Source organism: Mesoplodon densirostris, chromosome 16, assembly GCF_025265405.1.
Source record: "Mesoplodon densirostris isolate mMesDen1 chromosome 16, mMesDen1 primary haplotype, whole genome shotgun sequence".
Taxonomy (NCBI): Eukaryota; Metazoa; Chordata; class Mammalia; order Artiodactyla; family Ziphiidae; genus Mesoplodon; species Mesoplodon densirostris.
In genome coordinates, this window is record NC_082676.1 from 64,415,337 (window position 1) to 64,431,615 (window position 16,279).

The 16,279-nt window shown below is 39.8% G+C and overlaps 1 protein-coding gene across 1 annotated transcript; it reads right to left on the reverse strand.

Annotated features, from left to right (window-relative positions):
* Positions 1 to 7,897: 7,897 nt before the first annotated feature.
* On the reverse strand, positions 7,898 to 8,892 carry LOC132476978 (olfactory receptor 2C1). Its single transcript, XM_060079231.1, is given in 2 exon segments — positions 7,898 to 8,034; positions 8,037 to 8,892. Coding segments are annotated over 2 exon segments (993 nt in total).
* Between the last annotated feature and the right edge of the window lie 7,387 nt (positions 8,893 to 16,279).

Sequence of the window (16,279 nt, forward strand, 5' to 3'; positions counted from 1 at the left end):
TATGCCCCTAACTGCAAGTTAGATTCAAAATGTCCTGTAATTTCCATAGGGAGACTCTGCAAAACTCTGAAGTGTTTGAAGAACACCTGTCTATTTTCTTCCTATTTTCCCCCAAGTAATTTTGCAATTTAAACGAATTAGCTAGGGGATATCTCCTTGGAAAGTACAGTTCTCATAAATTAATCAACTGGCATTCTGGTGTGTATATCAACTTAGGAGTTTGGTCATTGTGATTCTACCCGCTGAGAACTTCATCTAATCTGAGTGTGCTGATCACTAAAACGTTGGAGCCTGCAAGACTCTGGACTTTGATGAACTCACCAAGATTATGCTGCTAGGTGGCTAGTCCTGGAGACATACTTCGGTATTACTGTGTAAGGAACTGAGACAATAGGTCATGGTTCTGATCTACAACTAGAAAAACAAATTCAGGCTGGGACAATATAACTAGATGTCTTTGGGGAGGCATTATGCAAATGTGGAAAGAGGGGAAACGTCATTGTTTGTTCAGCATTGTCCAAGTGACAGGATGACCCCAAAGTGGAAAATATGAAAATGGTTCATTTGACATTTTTAGTTCCTAGTGTGAAAAAGGGAGATTCATGAGGCTTGTTAATTAATTCAACTCACTAAGTATTTATTGAGCATCTACTATGTATGAGGCATGTGTTTAGGGGCTGTGAAGGACACAAGACTCTTTAGAAAGTAGCCCTAAAATCACTGATCATCTTTTCTCTGGTAATGTAGTTGCCAGGTAACTTTCTCATATCAACCCAGCTTCTCTCTCTGGGGAAAGAACATATGAACTGCAGTGGCAGGTGTGGATTCCCTTGGCAATTCTAGTGATGTGAAGAATCACGCACTGGCATTCTAATTCCAATACCTGAGTTCTTTGGTAAGTCATGGTGTGCTGGACTGATTGCTGAATTTTAGAAACTTTAGGGGTGAAAGACTAGATCATGAGGCAGAGGAGATGCTTTACAAATGGATGATCTTTCCTGGGCTCTTAAACTTGCTTAAGGAATCTCAGAGCATTCCATAATCCACTGACCATACTAGCATATTCAACTACTGGTAGCAAATCTGATAGCTGGGACTTTGGTGAAGAAATGATTTGATTAATTAATTAATTAATTTTTTGGCCACGTGGCATGCGGGATCTTAGTTCCCTGACCAGGGATCAAACCCACAACCCCTGCAGTGGAAGCGTGGAGTCTCAACCACTGGATCGCCAGGGAAGTCCCAGTGAGAAAATAATTTAAATAAAACTATTTAATTGAAAGAAAAATGGTCTTGGGAATTCCCCAACAGTTCAGTGGTTAGGACTCCAGGCTTCCACTGCAGGGGGTACTGATTCGATCCCCGGTCGAGAAACTAAGATCCCACAAGCCGGAGGGCATGGCCAAAAAGAAAAGAAAAGAAAAATGGTCTTCATACCATTTCTTTTTTTAATTTAACTTTATTTGTTTTTTTATACAGCAGGTTCTTATTAGTTATCCATTTTGTACATATTAGTGTATACATGTCAATCCCAATCTCCCAATTCATCACACCACCACGAACCACCCACCAACGCCACTTTCCCCCCTTGGTGTCCAAATGTTTGTTCTCTGCATCTGTGTCTCAATTTCTGCCCTGCAAACCAGTTCCTCTGTACCATTCTTCTAGGTTCTACATATGTGAGTTAATATATGATATTTGTTTTTCTCTTTCTGACTTACTTCACCCTGTATGGCAGTCGCAAGATCTATCCACATCTCTACAGATGACCTGATTTCATTCTTTTATGGCTGAGTAATATTCCATTGTATGTATGTACCACATCTTCTTTATCCATTCATCTGTTGATGGGCATTTAGGTTGCTTCCATGTCCTGGCTATTGTAAATAGTGCTGCAATGAACACTGGGTGCAGGTATCTTTTTGAATTATGGTTTTCTCTGGGTATATAACCAGTGGTGGGATTGCTGGGTCATATGGTAATTCTATTTTTAGTTTTTTAAGGAACCTCCATACTGTTCTCCATAGTGGCTGTATCAATTTACATTCCTACCAACAGTGCAAGAGGGTCTCCTTTTCTCCACACCCTCTCCAGCATTTGTTGTTTGCAGATTTTCTGATGATGCCCATTCTGACTGGTGTGAGATACCTCATTGTAGTTTTGATTTGCATTTCTCTCATAATTAGTGATGTTGAGCAGCTTTTCATGTGCTTCTTGGCCATCTGTATGTCTTTGGAGAAATGTCTATTTAGGTCTTCTGCCCATTTTTGGATTGAGTTGTTTGCTTTTTTAATGTTGAGCTGCATGAGCTGTCTACATATTTTGGAGATTACTCCTTTGTCCATTGATTCGTTTGCAAATATTTTCTCCATTCTGAGGGTTGTCTTTTCGTCTTGTTTGTAGTTTCCTTTGCTGTGCAAAAACTTTTAAGTTTCATTAGGTCCCATTTGTTTATTTTTGTTTTTATTTCCATCACTCAAGAAGGTGGATCAAAAAAGATCTTGCCGTGATTTATGTCAAAGAGTGTTCTTCCTATGTTTTCCTCTAAGAGTTTTATAGTGTCCGTTCTTACATTTAGGTCTCTAATCCATTTTGAGTGTATTTTTGTGTATGGTGTTAGGGAGTGTTCTAATTTCATTCTTTTACATGTAGCTGTCAAGTTCTCCCAGCACCACTTATTGAAGAGACTGTCTTTTCTCCACTGTATATCCTTGCCTCCTTTGTCATAGATTAGTTGACCATAGGTGTGTGGGTTTATCTCTGGGCTTTCTATCCTGTTCCATTGATCTATATTTCTGTTTTTGTGCCAGTACCATATTGTCTTGATTACTGTAGCTTTTTAGTATAGTCTGAAGTCTGGGAGCATGATTCCTCCAGCTCCGTTTTTTTCCCTCAAGACTGCATTGGCTATTCAGGGTCTTTTGTGTCTCCAAACAAATTTTAAGATTTTTTGTTCTAGTTCTGTAAAAAAATGCCATTGGTAGTTTGATAGGGATTGCATTGAATCTGTAGATTGCTTTGGGTAGTATAGTCATTTTCACAATATTGATTCTTCCAATCCAAGAACATGGCATATCTCTCCATCTGTTGGTATCATCTTTAATTTCTTTCATCAGTGTCTTATAGATTTCTGCACACAGATCTTTTGTCTCCCTAGGTAGGTTTACCCCTAGGTATTTTATTCTTTTTCTTGCAGTGGTAAATGGGAGTGTTTCCTTAATTTCTCTTTCAGATTTTTCATCCTTAGTGTATAGGAATGCAAGAGATTTCTGTGCATTAATTTTGTATCCTGCAATTTTACCATATTCATTGATTAGCTCTAGTAGTTTTCTGGTGGCATTTTTAGGCTTCTCTATGTATAGTATCATGTCATCTACAAACAGTGACAGTTTTACTTCTTCTTTTCCAATTTGTATTCCTTTTATTTCTTTTTCTTCTTATATTGCCGTGGCTAGGACATCCAAAACTATACTGAATAATAGTGGTGAGAGTCGACATCCTTGTCTTGTTCCTGATATTAGAGGAAATGCTTTCATTTTTAACCATTGAGAATGATGTTTGCTGTGGGTTTGTCATATATGCCCTTTATTATGTTGAGGTAGGTTCTCTCTATGCCCACTTTCTGGAGAGTTTTTATCATAAATTGCTGTTGAATTTTGTCCACAGCTTTTTCTGCATTTATTGAGATGATCATATGGTTTTTCTTCTTCAATTTGTTAATATGGTGTATCACATTGATTGATTTGTGTATATTGAAGAATCCTTGCATCTCTTGGATAAATCCCACTTGATCACGGTGTATGATCCTTTTAATGTGTTGTTGGATTTTGTTTGCTAGTATTTTATTGAGGATTTTTGCATCTATCTTCATGAGTGATATTGGTCTGTAATTTTCTTTTTTTGTAGTATCTTTGTCTGGTCTTGGTATCAGGATGATGGTGGCCTCATAGAACGAGTTTGGGAGTGTTCCTTCCTCTGCAGTTTTTTGGAAGAGTTTGAGAAGGATGGGTGTTAGCTCTTCTCTAAATGTTTGATAGAATTCACCTGTGAAGCCATCTGGTCCTGGACTTTAGTTTGTTGGAAGATTTTTAATCACAGTTTCAATTTCATTACTTGTGATTGGTCTGTTCATATTTTCTATTTCTTCCTGGTTCAGTCTTGGAAGGTTATACCTTTCTAATTTGTCCATTTCTTCCAGGCTGTCCATTTTATTGGCATAGAGTTGCTTGTAGTAGTCTCTTAGGATGCTTTGTATTTCTGAAGTGTCTGTTGTAACTTCTCCTTTTTCATTTCTAATTTTAATGATTTGAGTCTTCTCCCTTTTTTTCTTGATGAGTCTGGTTAATGGTTTATCAAGTTTGTTTATCTTCTCAAAGAACCAGCTTTTAGTTTTATTTATCTTTCCTATTGTTTTCTTTGTTTCTATTTCATTTATTTCTGCTCTGATCTTTATGATTTCTTTCCTTCTACTAACTTTGGGTTTTGTTTGTTCTTCTTTCTCTAGTTCCTTTAGGTGTAACGTTAGATTGTTTATTTGAGACATTTGTTGTTTCTTGAGGTAGGATTGTACTGCTATAAACTTCCCTCTTAGAATTGCTTTTGCTGCATCCCATAGGTTTTGGATCATCGTGTTTTCATTGTCATTTGTCTCTAGGTATTTTTTGATTTCCTCTTTGATTTCTACAGTGATCTCTTGGTTATTTAGTAAAATATTGTTTAGCCTCCATGTGTTTGTGTTTTTTACTTTTTTTTTCCTGTAATTGATTTCTAATATCATAATGTTGTGGTCAGAAAAGGTGCTTAATATGATTTCAATTTTCTTAAATTTACTGAGGCTTGATTTGTGACCCAAGATGTGATCTATCCTGGAGAATGTTCTGTGCACATGTGAAAAGAAAGTGTAATCTGCTGTTTTTGGATGGAATGTCCTATAAATATCAATTAAATCTATCTGGTCTATCGTGTCATTTAAAGCTTGTGTTTCCTTATTAATTTTCTGTTTGGATGATCTGTCCATTGGTGTAAGTGAGGTGTTAAAGTCCCCCACTATTATTGTGTTACTGTCGATTTCCTCTTTTATAGCTGTTAGCAGTTGCCTTATGTATTGAGGTGTTCCTATGTTGGGTGCATATATATTTATAATTGTTATATCTTCTTCTTGGATTGATCCTTTGATCATTATGTAGTGTCCTTCCTTGTCTCTTGTAGCATTCTGTATTTTAAAGTCTATTTTATCTGATATGAGTATGGCTACTCCATCTTTCTTTTGATTTCCATTTGCATGGAATATCTTTTTCCATCCCCTCACTTTCAGTCTGTATGTGTCCCTAGGTCTGAAGTGGGTCTCTTGTAGACAGCATATATATGGGTCTTGTTTTTGTATCCATTCAGCAAGCCTGTGTCTTTTGGTTGGAGGATTCAATCCATTCACGTTTAATGTAATTATCAATATGCATGTTCCTATTACCACTTTCTTAATTGTTCTGGGTTTGTTTTTGTAGGCCCTTTTCTTCTCTTGTGTTTCCCACTTAGAGAAGTTCCTTTAGAATTTGTTTTAGAGCTGGTTTGGTGGTGCTGAATTCTCTTAGCTTTTGGTTGTCTGTAACACTTTTGATTTCTCCATCGAATCTGAATGAGATCCTTGCCGGGTAGAGTAATCTTGGTTGTAGGTTCTTCCCTTTCATCACTTTAAATATGTCATGCCACTGCCTTCTGGCTTGTAGAGTTTCTGCTGAGAAATCAGCTCTTAACCTTATGGGAGTTCCCTTGTATATTATTTGTCATTTTTCCCTTGCTGCTTTCAGTAATTTTTCTGTGTCTTTAATTTTTGCCAACTTGATTACTATATGTCTCAGTGTGTTTCCTTTGGTTTATCCTGTATGGGAATCTCTGTGCTTCCTGGACTTGCATGGCTATTTCCTTTCCCATGTTAGGAAAGTTTTCTACTATAATCTCTTCAAATATTTTCTCAGGTCCTTTCTCTCTGTCTTCTCATTCTGGGACCCCTATAATGCGAGTGTTGTTGCGTTTAATGTTGTCCCAGAGGTCTCTTAGGCTGTTTTTATTTCTTTTTTCTTTATTCTGTTCCGTAGCAGTGAATTCCACCATTCTTTCTTCCAGGTCACTTGTTCTTTCTTCTGCCTCAGTTATTCTACTATTGATTCCTTCTAGGGTAGTTTTCATTTCAATTATTGTATTGTTCATCTCTGTTTGTTTGTTCTTTAATTCTTCTAGGTCTTTGTTAAATATTTCTTGCATCTTCTCAATCTTTGCCTCCTTTCTTTTTTGAGGTCCTGGATCATCTTCACTATCATTATTCTGAATTCTTTTTCTGGAAGGTTGCCTATCTCCACTTCATTTAGTTGTTTTTCTGGGGTTTTATCTTGTTCCTTCATCTGGTACATAGCCCTCTGCCTTTTCATCTTGTGTGTCTTTCTGTGAATGTGGTTTTTGTTCCACAGGCTGCAGGATTGTAGTTCTTCTTGCTTCTGCTGTCTGCCCTCTAGTGGATTAGGTTATCTAAGAGGCTTATGCAACTTTCCTGATGGGAGCCACTGGTGGTGGGTAGAACTGGCTGTTGCTCTGGTGGACAGAGCTCAGTAAAACTTTAATCCGCTTGTCTGCTGATGGGTAGGGCTGGGTTCCCTCCCTGTTGGTTGTTCGGCCTGAGGCGACCCAACCCTGGAGCCTACCCGGGCTATTTGGTGGGGCTAATGTCAGACTCTGGGAGGTCTCATGCCAAGGAGTACTTCCCAGAATTTCTGCTGCCAGTGTCCTTGTCCACATGGTGAGACACAGCCACCCCCTGCCTCTGGACACCCTCCAACACTAGCAAGTAGGTCTAGTTCAGTCTCCTATGGGGGTCACTGCTCCTTCCCCTGGGACCCGATGCACACACTACTTTGTGTATGCCCTCCAAGAGTGGAGTCTCTGTTTCCCCCAGTCCTGTCAAAGTCCTACAGTCAAATCTCGCTCGCCTTCAAAGTCTGATCCTCTGGGAATTCCTTCTCCTGTTGCCGGACCCCCAGGTTGGAAGCCTGACATGGGGCTCAGAATCTTCACTCCAGTGGGTGGACTTCTGTGGTATAAGTGTCTCCAGTTGTTGAGTCACCCACCCAGCAGTTATGGGATTTGATTTTATTGTGATTGTGCCCCTCCTACTGTCTCATTGTGGCTTCTCCTTTGTCTTTGGATATGGGGTATCTTTTTTGGTGAGTTCCAGTGTCTTCCTGTTGATGATTGTTCAGCAGTTAGTTGTGATTCTGGTGCTCTCGCAAGAGGGAGTGAGAGCATGTCCTTCTACTCCGTCATCTTGAACCAATCTCCTTCCTACCATTTCTCATTCAACATTGGATAAGGCAAAAGGGAAAATGGAATGTAGACATAAAGGAGAGGTTAAACAAGATGACAGAGGGGCATATGGCTGGGAAGTGTGAGTAGATAGACTGAAATATTAAGAAAAGACAAAGAGAGATGGACAAAGATGATGGATGGATAGGGTGCAAAGATGAATTCTTGGGTTTTCAACTGGGGCTAATAAAACCTGGCTTGATTTTATGGAATTATATAAGATACTGTCAAGTGGAGATGCTTTCTTTAGAAAAGTACAGAATTCTCTAGAAATACAATAATACATATGTAATATTTATTACACGTAATAAATATTTATTACACGTAATAAATATTTATTACACGTAATAAACTGCAGTGACAGTGAGCTAAGTCTGTACTAAGTCAACAACCTCTGAGCCATTGATGACACATCTGCCCTGTTATCTGTGGTCCACAGTAGGATATTTGGTAAAGAAGTGTAGAATATTAGAAATAACATTAATCATGTTCCAACAGCTTAGTGCTGTCAAGAACATGCTTGTACTGTGGTCAGTACTCGTCATGTTCACCTGGCCAGAGAGAATGAGAACAAGCTTGTAGAGATGAAGAGGTGGTATATGATAGAGTTTTCCCTTCCTTCAGCTGACTTCCCCAGCAGCCTCCTCAGTGCCCCCTTCACCTCCTTGTTCCTCAGAGTATAATGAGAGGGTTCAGCATGGGTGTGACCACAGAGTAGAAGAGGGAAATGAATTTGTCCTGGTTGCTGGTCTTAGGTGGAAGCAGATACCCATAGATAGCTGAGCCATAAAAGAGGAGCACCACCACCAGATAAGAGAGGCATGTGTTAAAGGTCTTTCTCTGTCCCTTGGCCGAGTGGATCTTCAGCACTGCCTGAGTTATGTAGCAGTAGGAGATCAGGATGATGCTTAATGGGACAGTGGTGAAGAAGGCGCAGACACCGTTGAGCACAGCCTCATTGAGACTTGTGTCTCCACGGGCTAGTTTGATCATGGCGGGCACCTCACACAGGAAGCTGTCCACCCTCTGGTGCCCTCACAAAGGGAGCTGCAGAGTGAATGTTGACTGGACCACAGAGTTGCCCAAGCCGCCCAACCAGGCAATGGCAGCCAGCAGCCAGCAGAGCCGGGAGTTCATGATGGTGGTGTAGCACAGGGGCCAGCACACCGTGACATAGCAGTCAAATGCCATCACCACCAGCAGGATGCACTCAGTAGCCCCTAGCCAGAGGAAAACATTGAGTTGGGTCACACAGCCACCATAGCTGATGGTCTTGTCTGATCCCCACAAGATGATCAGCATTTGGGGGACTGAGCTAGTAGTAAAAGCAAGATCCAGGGAGGAGAGGTTGCTGAGGAAGAAGTACATGGGTGTGTGGAGTCGGGCATCCAGGCTGGAAAGCAGGATCATGGTTGAGTTCCCAACCAGGGTCAGCAAGTAGGAGAAGAGGATGACTACAAAAAAGATTATCTCCAGCTGGGGATGGTCGGATACACCCATCAGAATAAAGCTCTCCAAGGAGCTGCTGTTGGCCCTTTCCATCTCTGGTTGCCTTCAGTCACTGAAGAAGCTACTGGATTAGGTGGATCTGCATCAGTGCAGGTCTGATGTCGCCAGCCTAGTTAAGTACCAATTTAAATTTTATGATTGCAAGGTTTCATTGCAATCCCCAAACACTGTCAGTTCCACAATGAATGGAAACTTTATTCCATCTGAATATCAAACATGAGCTATCACAAAATGAAGGAAGTGCCTCACGAAGAACAAAAAGATCAGGGTCTTCAGTTCAACACAGTGATGACCCAAGAAATTCACCTTTGCACCCTGTCCATCCATCACCTTTGTCCATGATGAAGGAGTGTGAACTCCTTCATTTCAAAAGGGTAGAGGGAGTTGACCATTGGAATGAAATGTGGAAATTCTCAAAAAATACTCATTTCCCCAGCCAAGGTTTTGGTATACTCAGGGGAGGGGTGAGCAGACCTGCTGTATTTGGAAGAATTCTCCAAATGTTTCTGATAAATTTCTTCCCTTCTCTTCTATATCCCTCCCCTCCCAAGTGAAAACTCCTGGTCTAGAAAGATGAAGTTTGAGGGAGAAGGTGATGAGTCTATACAATCATGAAAAGAATGGGAAGCATGAATATAGACATATTCACCAAATACAGGAGATACAAATACGTGACTTAAAAAGAGGTAAATGTAGAACAGAACAAAACTTCATGTAAGCCCAAGTATGTGTAGGTGGAACAGGCTAAAGACAGAAACAGGGTCTAGCCCAAAAGGAGTTAAATCAGTTACAGGATACCCATAATTAGAAAAGGAAAACAGAAGATTTCAGAGGGGATCCCCGAAAGTTTGAGGTATATTACCACTATGCCCACCTCTAAACCATGGAGTAATTCCTAACATTTCATAAACAAAAATTACCTCTTGTTAATAATGGGCCAGAACAGACGCCCTCCGGTGACCTACACAGAGAGGTGGGGCCAAATCCAAAGCTGAGACCCGGGAGCTGTGAGAACAAAGAAGAGAAAGGGAAAACTCTCCCAGCGGCCTCAGAAGCAGCGGATTAAAGCTCCACAATCAACTTGATGTACCCTGCATCTGTGGAATACATGAATAGACAACGAATCATCCCAAATTGAGGAGCCAGGAGTCAGTGCTGTGCCTCTGAGGTGGGAGAGCCAACTTCAGGACACGGGTCCACAAGAGACCTCCCAGCTCCACATAATATCAAACGGCAAAAATCTTCCAGAGAACTCCATCTCAACACCAGCACCCAGCTCCACTCAACGACCAGCAAGCTACAGTGCTGGACACCCTATGCCAAACAACTAGCAAGACAGGAACACAATGCCACCCATTAGCAGACAGGCTGCCTAAAATCATAAAAAGTCCAAAGACACCCCAAAATACACCACCAGACGTGGACCTGTCCACCAGAAAGACAAGATCCAGCCTCATCCACCAGAACACAAGCACTAGTCCCCTCCAATAGGAAGCCTACACAACCCACTGAACCAACCTTAGCCACTGGGGACAGACACCAAAAACAACGGGAACTACGAACCTGCAGCCTGCAAAAAGGAGACCCCAAACACAGTAACATAAGCAAAATGAGAAGACAGAAAAACACACAGCAGGAGAAGGAGCAAGATAAAAACCCACCAGACCTAACAAATGAAGAGGAAATAGGCAGTCTACCTGAAAAAGAATTCAGAATAATGATAGTAAAGATGATCCAAGATTCTATTTCCAAGATCCAAAATCTTGGAAATAGAATAGACAAAATGCAAGAAAAAGTTAACAAGGACCTAGAAGAACTAAAGAAGAATCAAGCATTGATTAAAAACACAATAAATGAAATGAAAAATACTCTAGATGGGATCAATAGCAGGATAACTGAGGCAGAAGAATGGATAAGTGATGTGGAAGATAAAATAGTGGAAATGACTGATGCAGAGCAAACTAAAGAAAAAAGAATGAAAAGAACAGAGGACAGTTTCAGAGACCTCTGGGACAACATTAAACGCACCAACATTCGAATTATAGGGGTTCCAGAAGAAGAAGAGAAAAAGAAAGGGACTGAGAAAATATTTGAAGAGATTATAGTTGAAAACTTCCCTAATATGGGAAAGGAAATAGTTAATCAAGTCCAGGAGGCACAGAGAGTCCCATACAGAATAAATCCAAGGAGAAATACGCCAAGACACATATTAATCAAACTGTCAAAAATTAAACACAAAGAAATCATATTAAAAGCAGCAAGGGAAAAACAACAAATAACACACAAGGGAATCCCCATCAGGTTAACAGCTGATCTCTCAGCAGAAACTCTACAAGCCAGAAGGGAGTGGCAGGACATAATTAAAGTGATGAAGGAGAAAAACCTGCAACCAAGACTACTCTACCCAGCAAGGATCTCATTCAGATTTGATGGAGAAATTAAAACCTTTACAGACAAGCAAAAGCTGAGAGAGTTCAGCACCACCAAACGAGCTTTACAACAAATGCTAAAGGAACTTCTCTAGGCAAGAGACACAACAGAAGGAAAAGACCTACAATAACGAACCCAAAACAATTAAGAAAATGGGAATAGGAACATACATATCAATAATTACCTTAAATGTAAATGGACTAAATGCTCCCACCAAAAGACACAGATTGGCTGAATGGATACAAAAACAAGACCCATATATATGCTGTCTACAAGAGACCCACTTCAGACCTAGAGACACATACAGATTGAAAGTAAGGGGATAGAAAAAGATATTCCATGCAAATGGAAATCAAACGAAAGCTGGAGTAGCAATTCTTATATCAGACAAAATAGACTTTAAAATAAAGACTATTACAAGAGACAAAGAAGGACACTACATAATGATAAAGGGATCGATCCAAGAAGAAGATATAACAATTGTAAATATTTATGCACCCAACATAGGAGCACCTCAATACATAACGCAAATACTAACAGCCATAAAAGGGGAAATTGACAGTAACACAATCACAGTAGGGGACTTTAACACCCCACTTTCACCAATGGACAGATCATCCAAAATGAAAATAAATAAGGAAATACAAGCTTTAAATGATACATTAAACAAGATGGACTTAATTGATATTTATAGGACATTCCATCCAAAAACAACAGAATACACATTTTTCTCAAGTGCTCATGGAACATTCTCCAGGATAGATCATATCTTGGTTCACAAATCAAGCCTTGGTAAATTTAAGAAAATTGAAATTGTATCAAGTATCTTTTCTGACCACAATGCTATGAGACTAGACATCAATTACAGGAAAAGATCTGTAAAAAATACAAACACATGGAGGCTAAACAATACACTACTCAATAACGAAGTGATCACTGAAGGAATCAAAGAGGAAATAAAAAAATACCTAGAAACAAATGACAATGGAGACACGACGACCCAAAACCTATGGGACGCAGCAAAAGCAGTTCTAAGGGGGAAGTTTATAGCAATACAATCCCACCTTAAGAAACAGGAAACGGGCTTCCCTGGTGGCGCAGTGGTTAAGAGTCCGCCTGCCGATGCAGGGGACGCGGGTTCGTGCCCCGGTCTGGGAAGATCCCACATGCCGCGGAGCGGCTGGGCCCGTGAGCCATGGCCGCTGAGCCTGCGCATCTGGAGCCTGTGCTCCGCAACGGGAGAGGCCACAACAGTGAAAGGCCCGTGTACCACAAAAAAAATAAATAAATAAATAAAATAAAAAATAAAAAAAAGAAACAGGAAACATCTCGAGTAAACAACCTGACCCTGCACCTAAAGCAATTAGAGAAAGAAGAACAAAAAACCCCCAAAGTTAGCAGAAGGAAAGAAATCATAAAGATCAGAGCAGAAATAGATGAAAAAGAAACGAAGGAAACGATAGCAAAGATCAATAAAACTAGAAGCTGCTTCTTTGAGAAGATAAACAAAATTGATAGACCATTAGCCAGACTCATCAAGAAAAAAAGGGAGAAGACTCAAATCAACAGAATTAGAAATGAAAAAGGAAACGTCACAACTGACACTGCAGAAATACAAAAGATCATGAGAGATTACTATAAGCAACTCTATGCCAATAAAATGGACAACCTGGAAGAAATGGACAAATTCTTAGAAATGCACAACCTGCCAAGACTGAATCAGGAAGAAATAGAAAATATGAATAGACCAATCACAAGCACTGAAATTGAAACTGTGATTAAAAATCTTCCAACAAACAAAAGCCCAGGACCAGATGGCTTCACAGGCGAATTCTATCAAACATTTAGAGAAGAGCTAACACCTATCCTTCTCAAACTCTTCCAAAATATAGCAGAGGGAGGAGCACTCCCAAACTCATTCTACGAGGCCACCATCACCTTGATATTAAAACCAGGCAAGGATGTCACAAAGAAAGAAAACTACAGGCCAATATCACTGATGAACATAGATGCAAAAATCCTCAACAAAATACTAGCAAACAGAATCCAACAGCACATTAAAAGGATCATACACCATGATCAAGTGGGGTTTATTCCAGGAATGCAAGGATTCTTCAATATATGCAAATCAATCAATGTGATACACCATATTAACAGACTGAAGAAGAAAAACCATATGATCATCTCAATAGATGCAGAGAAAGCTTCCGACAAAATTCAACACCCATTTATGATAAAAACCCTGCAGAAAGTAGGCATAGAGGGAACTTTCCTCAACATAATAAAGGCCATATATGACAAACCCACAGCCAACATTGTCCTCAATGGTGAAAAACTGAAACCATTTCCACTAAGATCAGGAACAAGACAAGGCTGCCCACTCTCACCACTCTTATTCAACTTAGTTTTGGAAGTTTTAGCCACAGCAGTCAGAGAAGAAAAGGAAATAAAAGGAATCCAAATTGGAAAAGAAGTAAAGCTCTCACTGTTTGCAGATGACATGATACTATACATAGAGAATCCTAAAGATGCTACCAGAAAACTACTAGAGCTAATCAATGAATTTGGTAAAGTAGCAGGATACAAAATTAATGCACAGAAATCTCTGGCATTCCTATACACTAATGATGAAAAATCTGAAAGTGAAATCAAGAAAACACTCCCATTTACCATTGCAACAAAAAGAATAAAATACCTAGGAATAAACCTACCTAAGGAGACAAAAGACCTGTATGCAGAAAATTATAAGACACTGATGAAAGAAATTAAAGATGATACAAATAGATGGAGAGATATACCATGCTCCTGGATTGGAAGAATCAATATTGTGAAAATGACTCTACTACCCAAAGCAATCTACAGGTTCAATGCAATCCCTATCAAACTACCACTGGCATTTTTCACAGAACTAGAACAAAAAATTTCAAAATTTGTTTGGAAAAACAAAAGACCCTGAATAGCCAAAGCAATCTGGAGAACGAAAAACGGACCTGGAGGAATCAGGCTCCCTGACTTCAGACTATACTACAAAGCTACAGTAATCAAGACAGTGTGGTACTGGCACAAAAACAGAAAGATAGATCAATGGAACAGGATAGAAAGCCCAGAGATAAACCCACGCACATATGGTCAATTTATCTTTGATAAAGGAGGCAGGAAGGTACAGTGGAGAAAGGACAGCCTCTTCAATAAGTGGTGCTGGGAAAACTGGACAGGGACATGTAAAAGTATGAGATTAGATCACTCCCTAACACCATACACAAAAATAAGCTCAAAATGGATTAAAGACCTAAATGTAAGGCCAGAAACTATCAAACTCTTAGAGGAAAACATAGGCAGAACACTCTATGACATAAATCACAGCAAGATCCTTTTGGACCCACCTCCTAGAGAAATGGAAATAAAAACAAAGATAAACAAATGGGACCTAATGAAACTTCAAAGCTTTGGCACAGCAAAGGAAACCATAAACAAGACCAAAAGACAACCCTCAGAATGGGAGAAAGTATTTGCAAATGAAGCAACTGACAAAGGATTAATCTCCAAAATTTATAAGCAGCTCATGCAGCTCAATAGCAAAAAAACAAACAACCCAATCCAAAAATGGGCAGAAGACTTAAATAGGCATTTCTCCAAAGAAGATATACAGATGGCCAACAAACACATGAAAGAATGCTCAACATCATTAATCATTAGAGAAATGCAAATCAAAACTACAATGAGATATCATCTCACACCAGTCAGAATGGCCATCATCAAGAAATCTAGAAACAATAAATGCTGGAGAGGGTGTGGAAAAAAGGGAACACTCTTGCACTGCTGGTGGGAATGTGAATTGGTACAGCCACTATGGAGAACGGTATGGAGGTTCCTTAAAAAACTACAAATAGAACTACCATATGACCCAGCAATCCCACTCCTGGGCATATACCCTGAGAAAACCATAATTCAAAAAGAGACATGTACCAAAATGTTCATAGCAGCCCTATTTACAATAGCCCGGAGATGGAAACAACCTAAGTGTCCATCATCGGATGAATGGATAAAGAAGATGTGGTACATATATACAATGGAATATTACTCAGCCATAAAAAGAAATGAAATTGAGCTATTTGTAATGAGGTGGATGGACCTAGAGTCTGTCATACAGAGTGAAGTAAGTCAGAAAGAGAAAGACAAATACTGTATGCTGACACATATATATGGAATTTAAGAAAAAAATGTCATCAAGAACATAGGGGTAAGACAGGAATAAAGACACAGACCTACTAGAGCATGGACTTGAGGATATGGGGAGGGGGAAGGGTAAGCTGTGACAAAGTGAAAGAGCGGCATGGACATATATACACTACCAAACGTAAGGTAGATAGCTAGTGGGAAGCAGCCGCATAGCACAGGGAGATCAGCTCGGTTCTTTGTGACCGCCTGGAGGGGTGGGATAGGGAGGGTGGGAGGGAGACGCAAAAGGGAGGGGATATGGGAACATATGTATATGTATAACTGATTAAATTTGTAAAATAAAAAAAAAAGAAATTCTGACTTCCTAACTGCAAGGAAGTCAGAATTTAAAAATAAATAAATAAATAAATAAATAAATAAAAGGATCTGAGAAGAAAACAAAAATAGTCTGGGGTCAGCTGTCCTCATCTGGAAACTGAAGACTGGGAGTAAATGCTCTGCTCTTCCTCTGGATCATGACATGTCCCACAGGAACCCTGGCTGCCACGCCCAAAGAGCAGGCTTGATGGGAGTTTCTACTCAAAGGAAGTGTGCGTGTGTGCTTATCTGGTTCTGGTGCTCCAGACAGGGACCACTTGGCTACACTTCTTGGCTGAAGACCCTGAGAACTGTCCTTTTCATCAATAAGTAGCAAAAATACTGGAAATCCTAATGCTAGATCCTGCCCAGATGTCAGGCAGGAAATCTCCTCTAATTGTCTGTTTCTTTAGGTCAACAAGGTAGTCCTTCTTTTGAGTCAGGGCTGATAAAG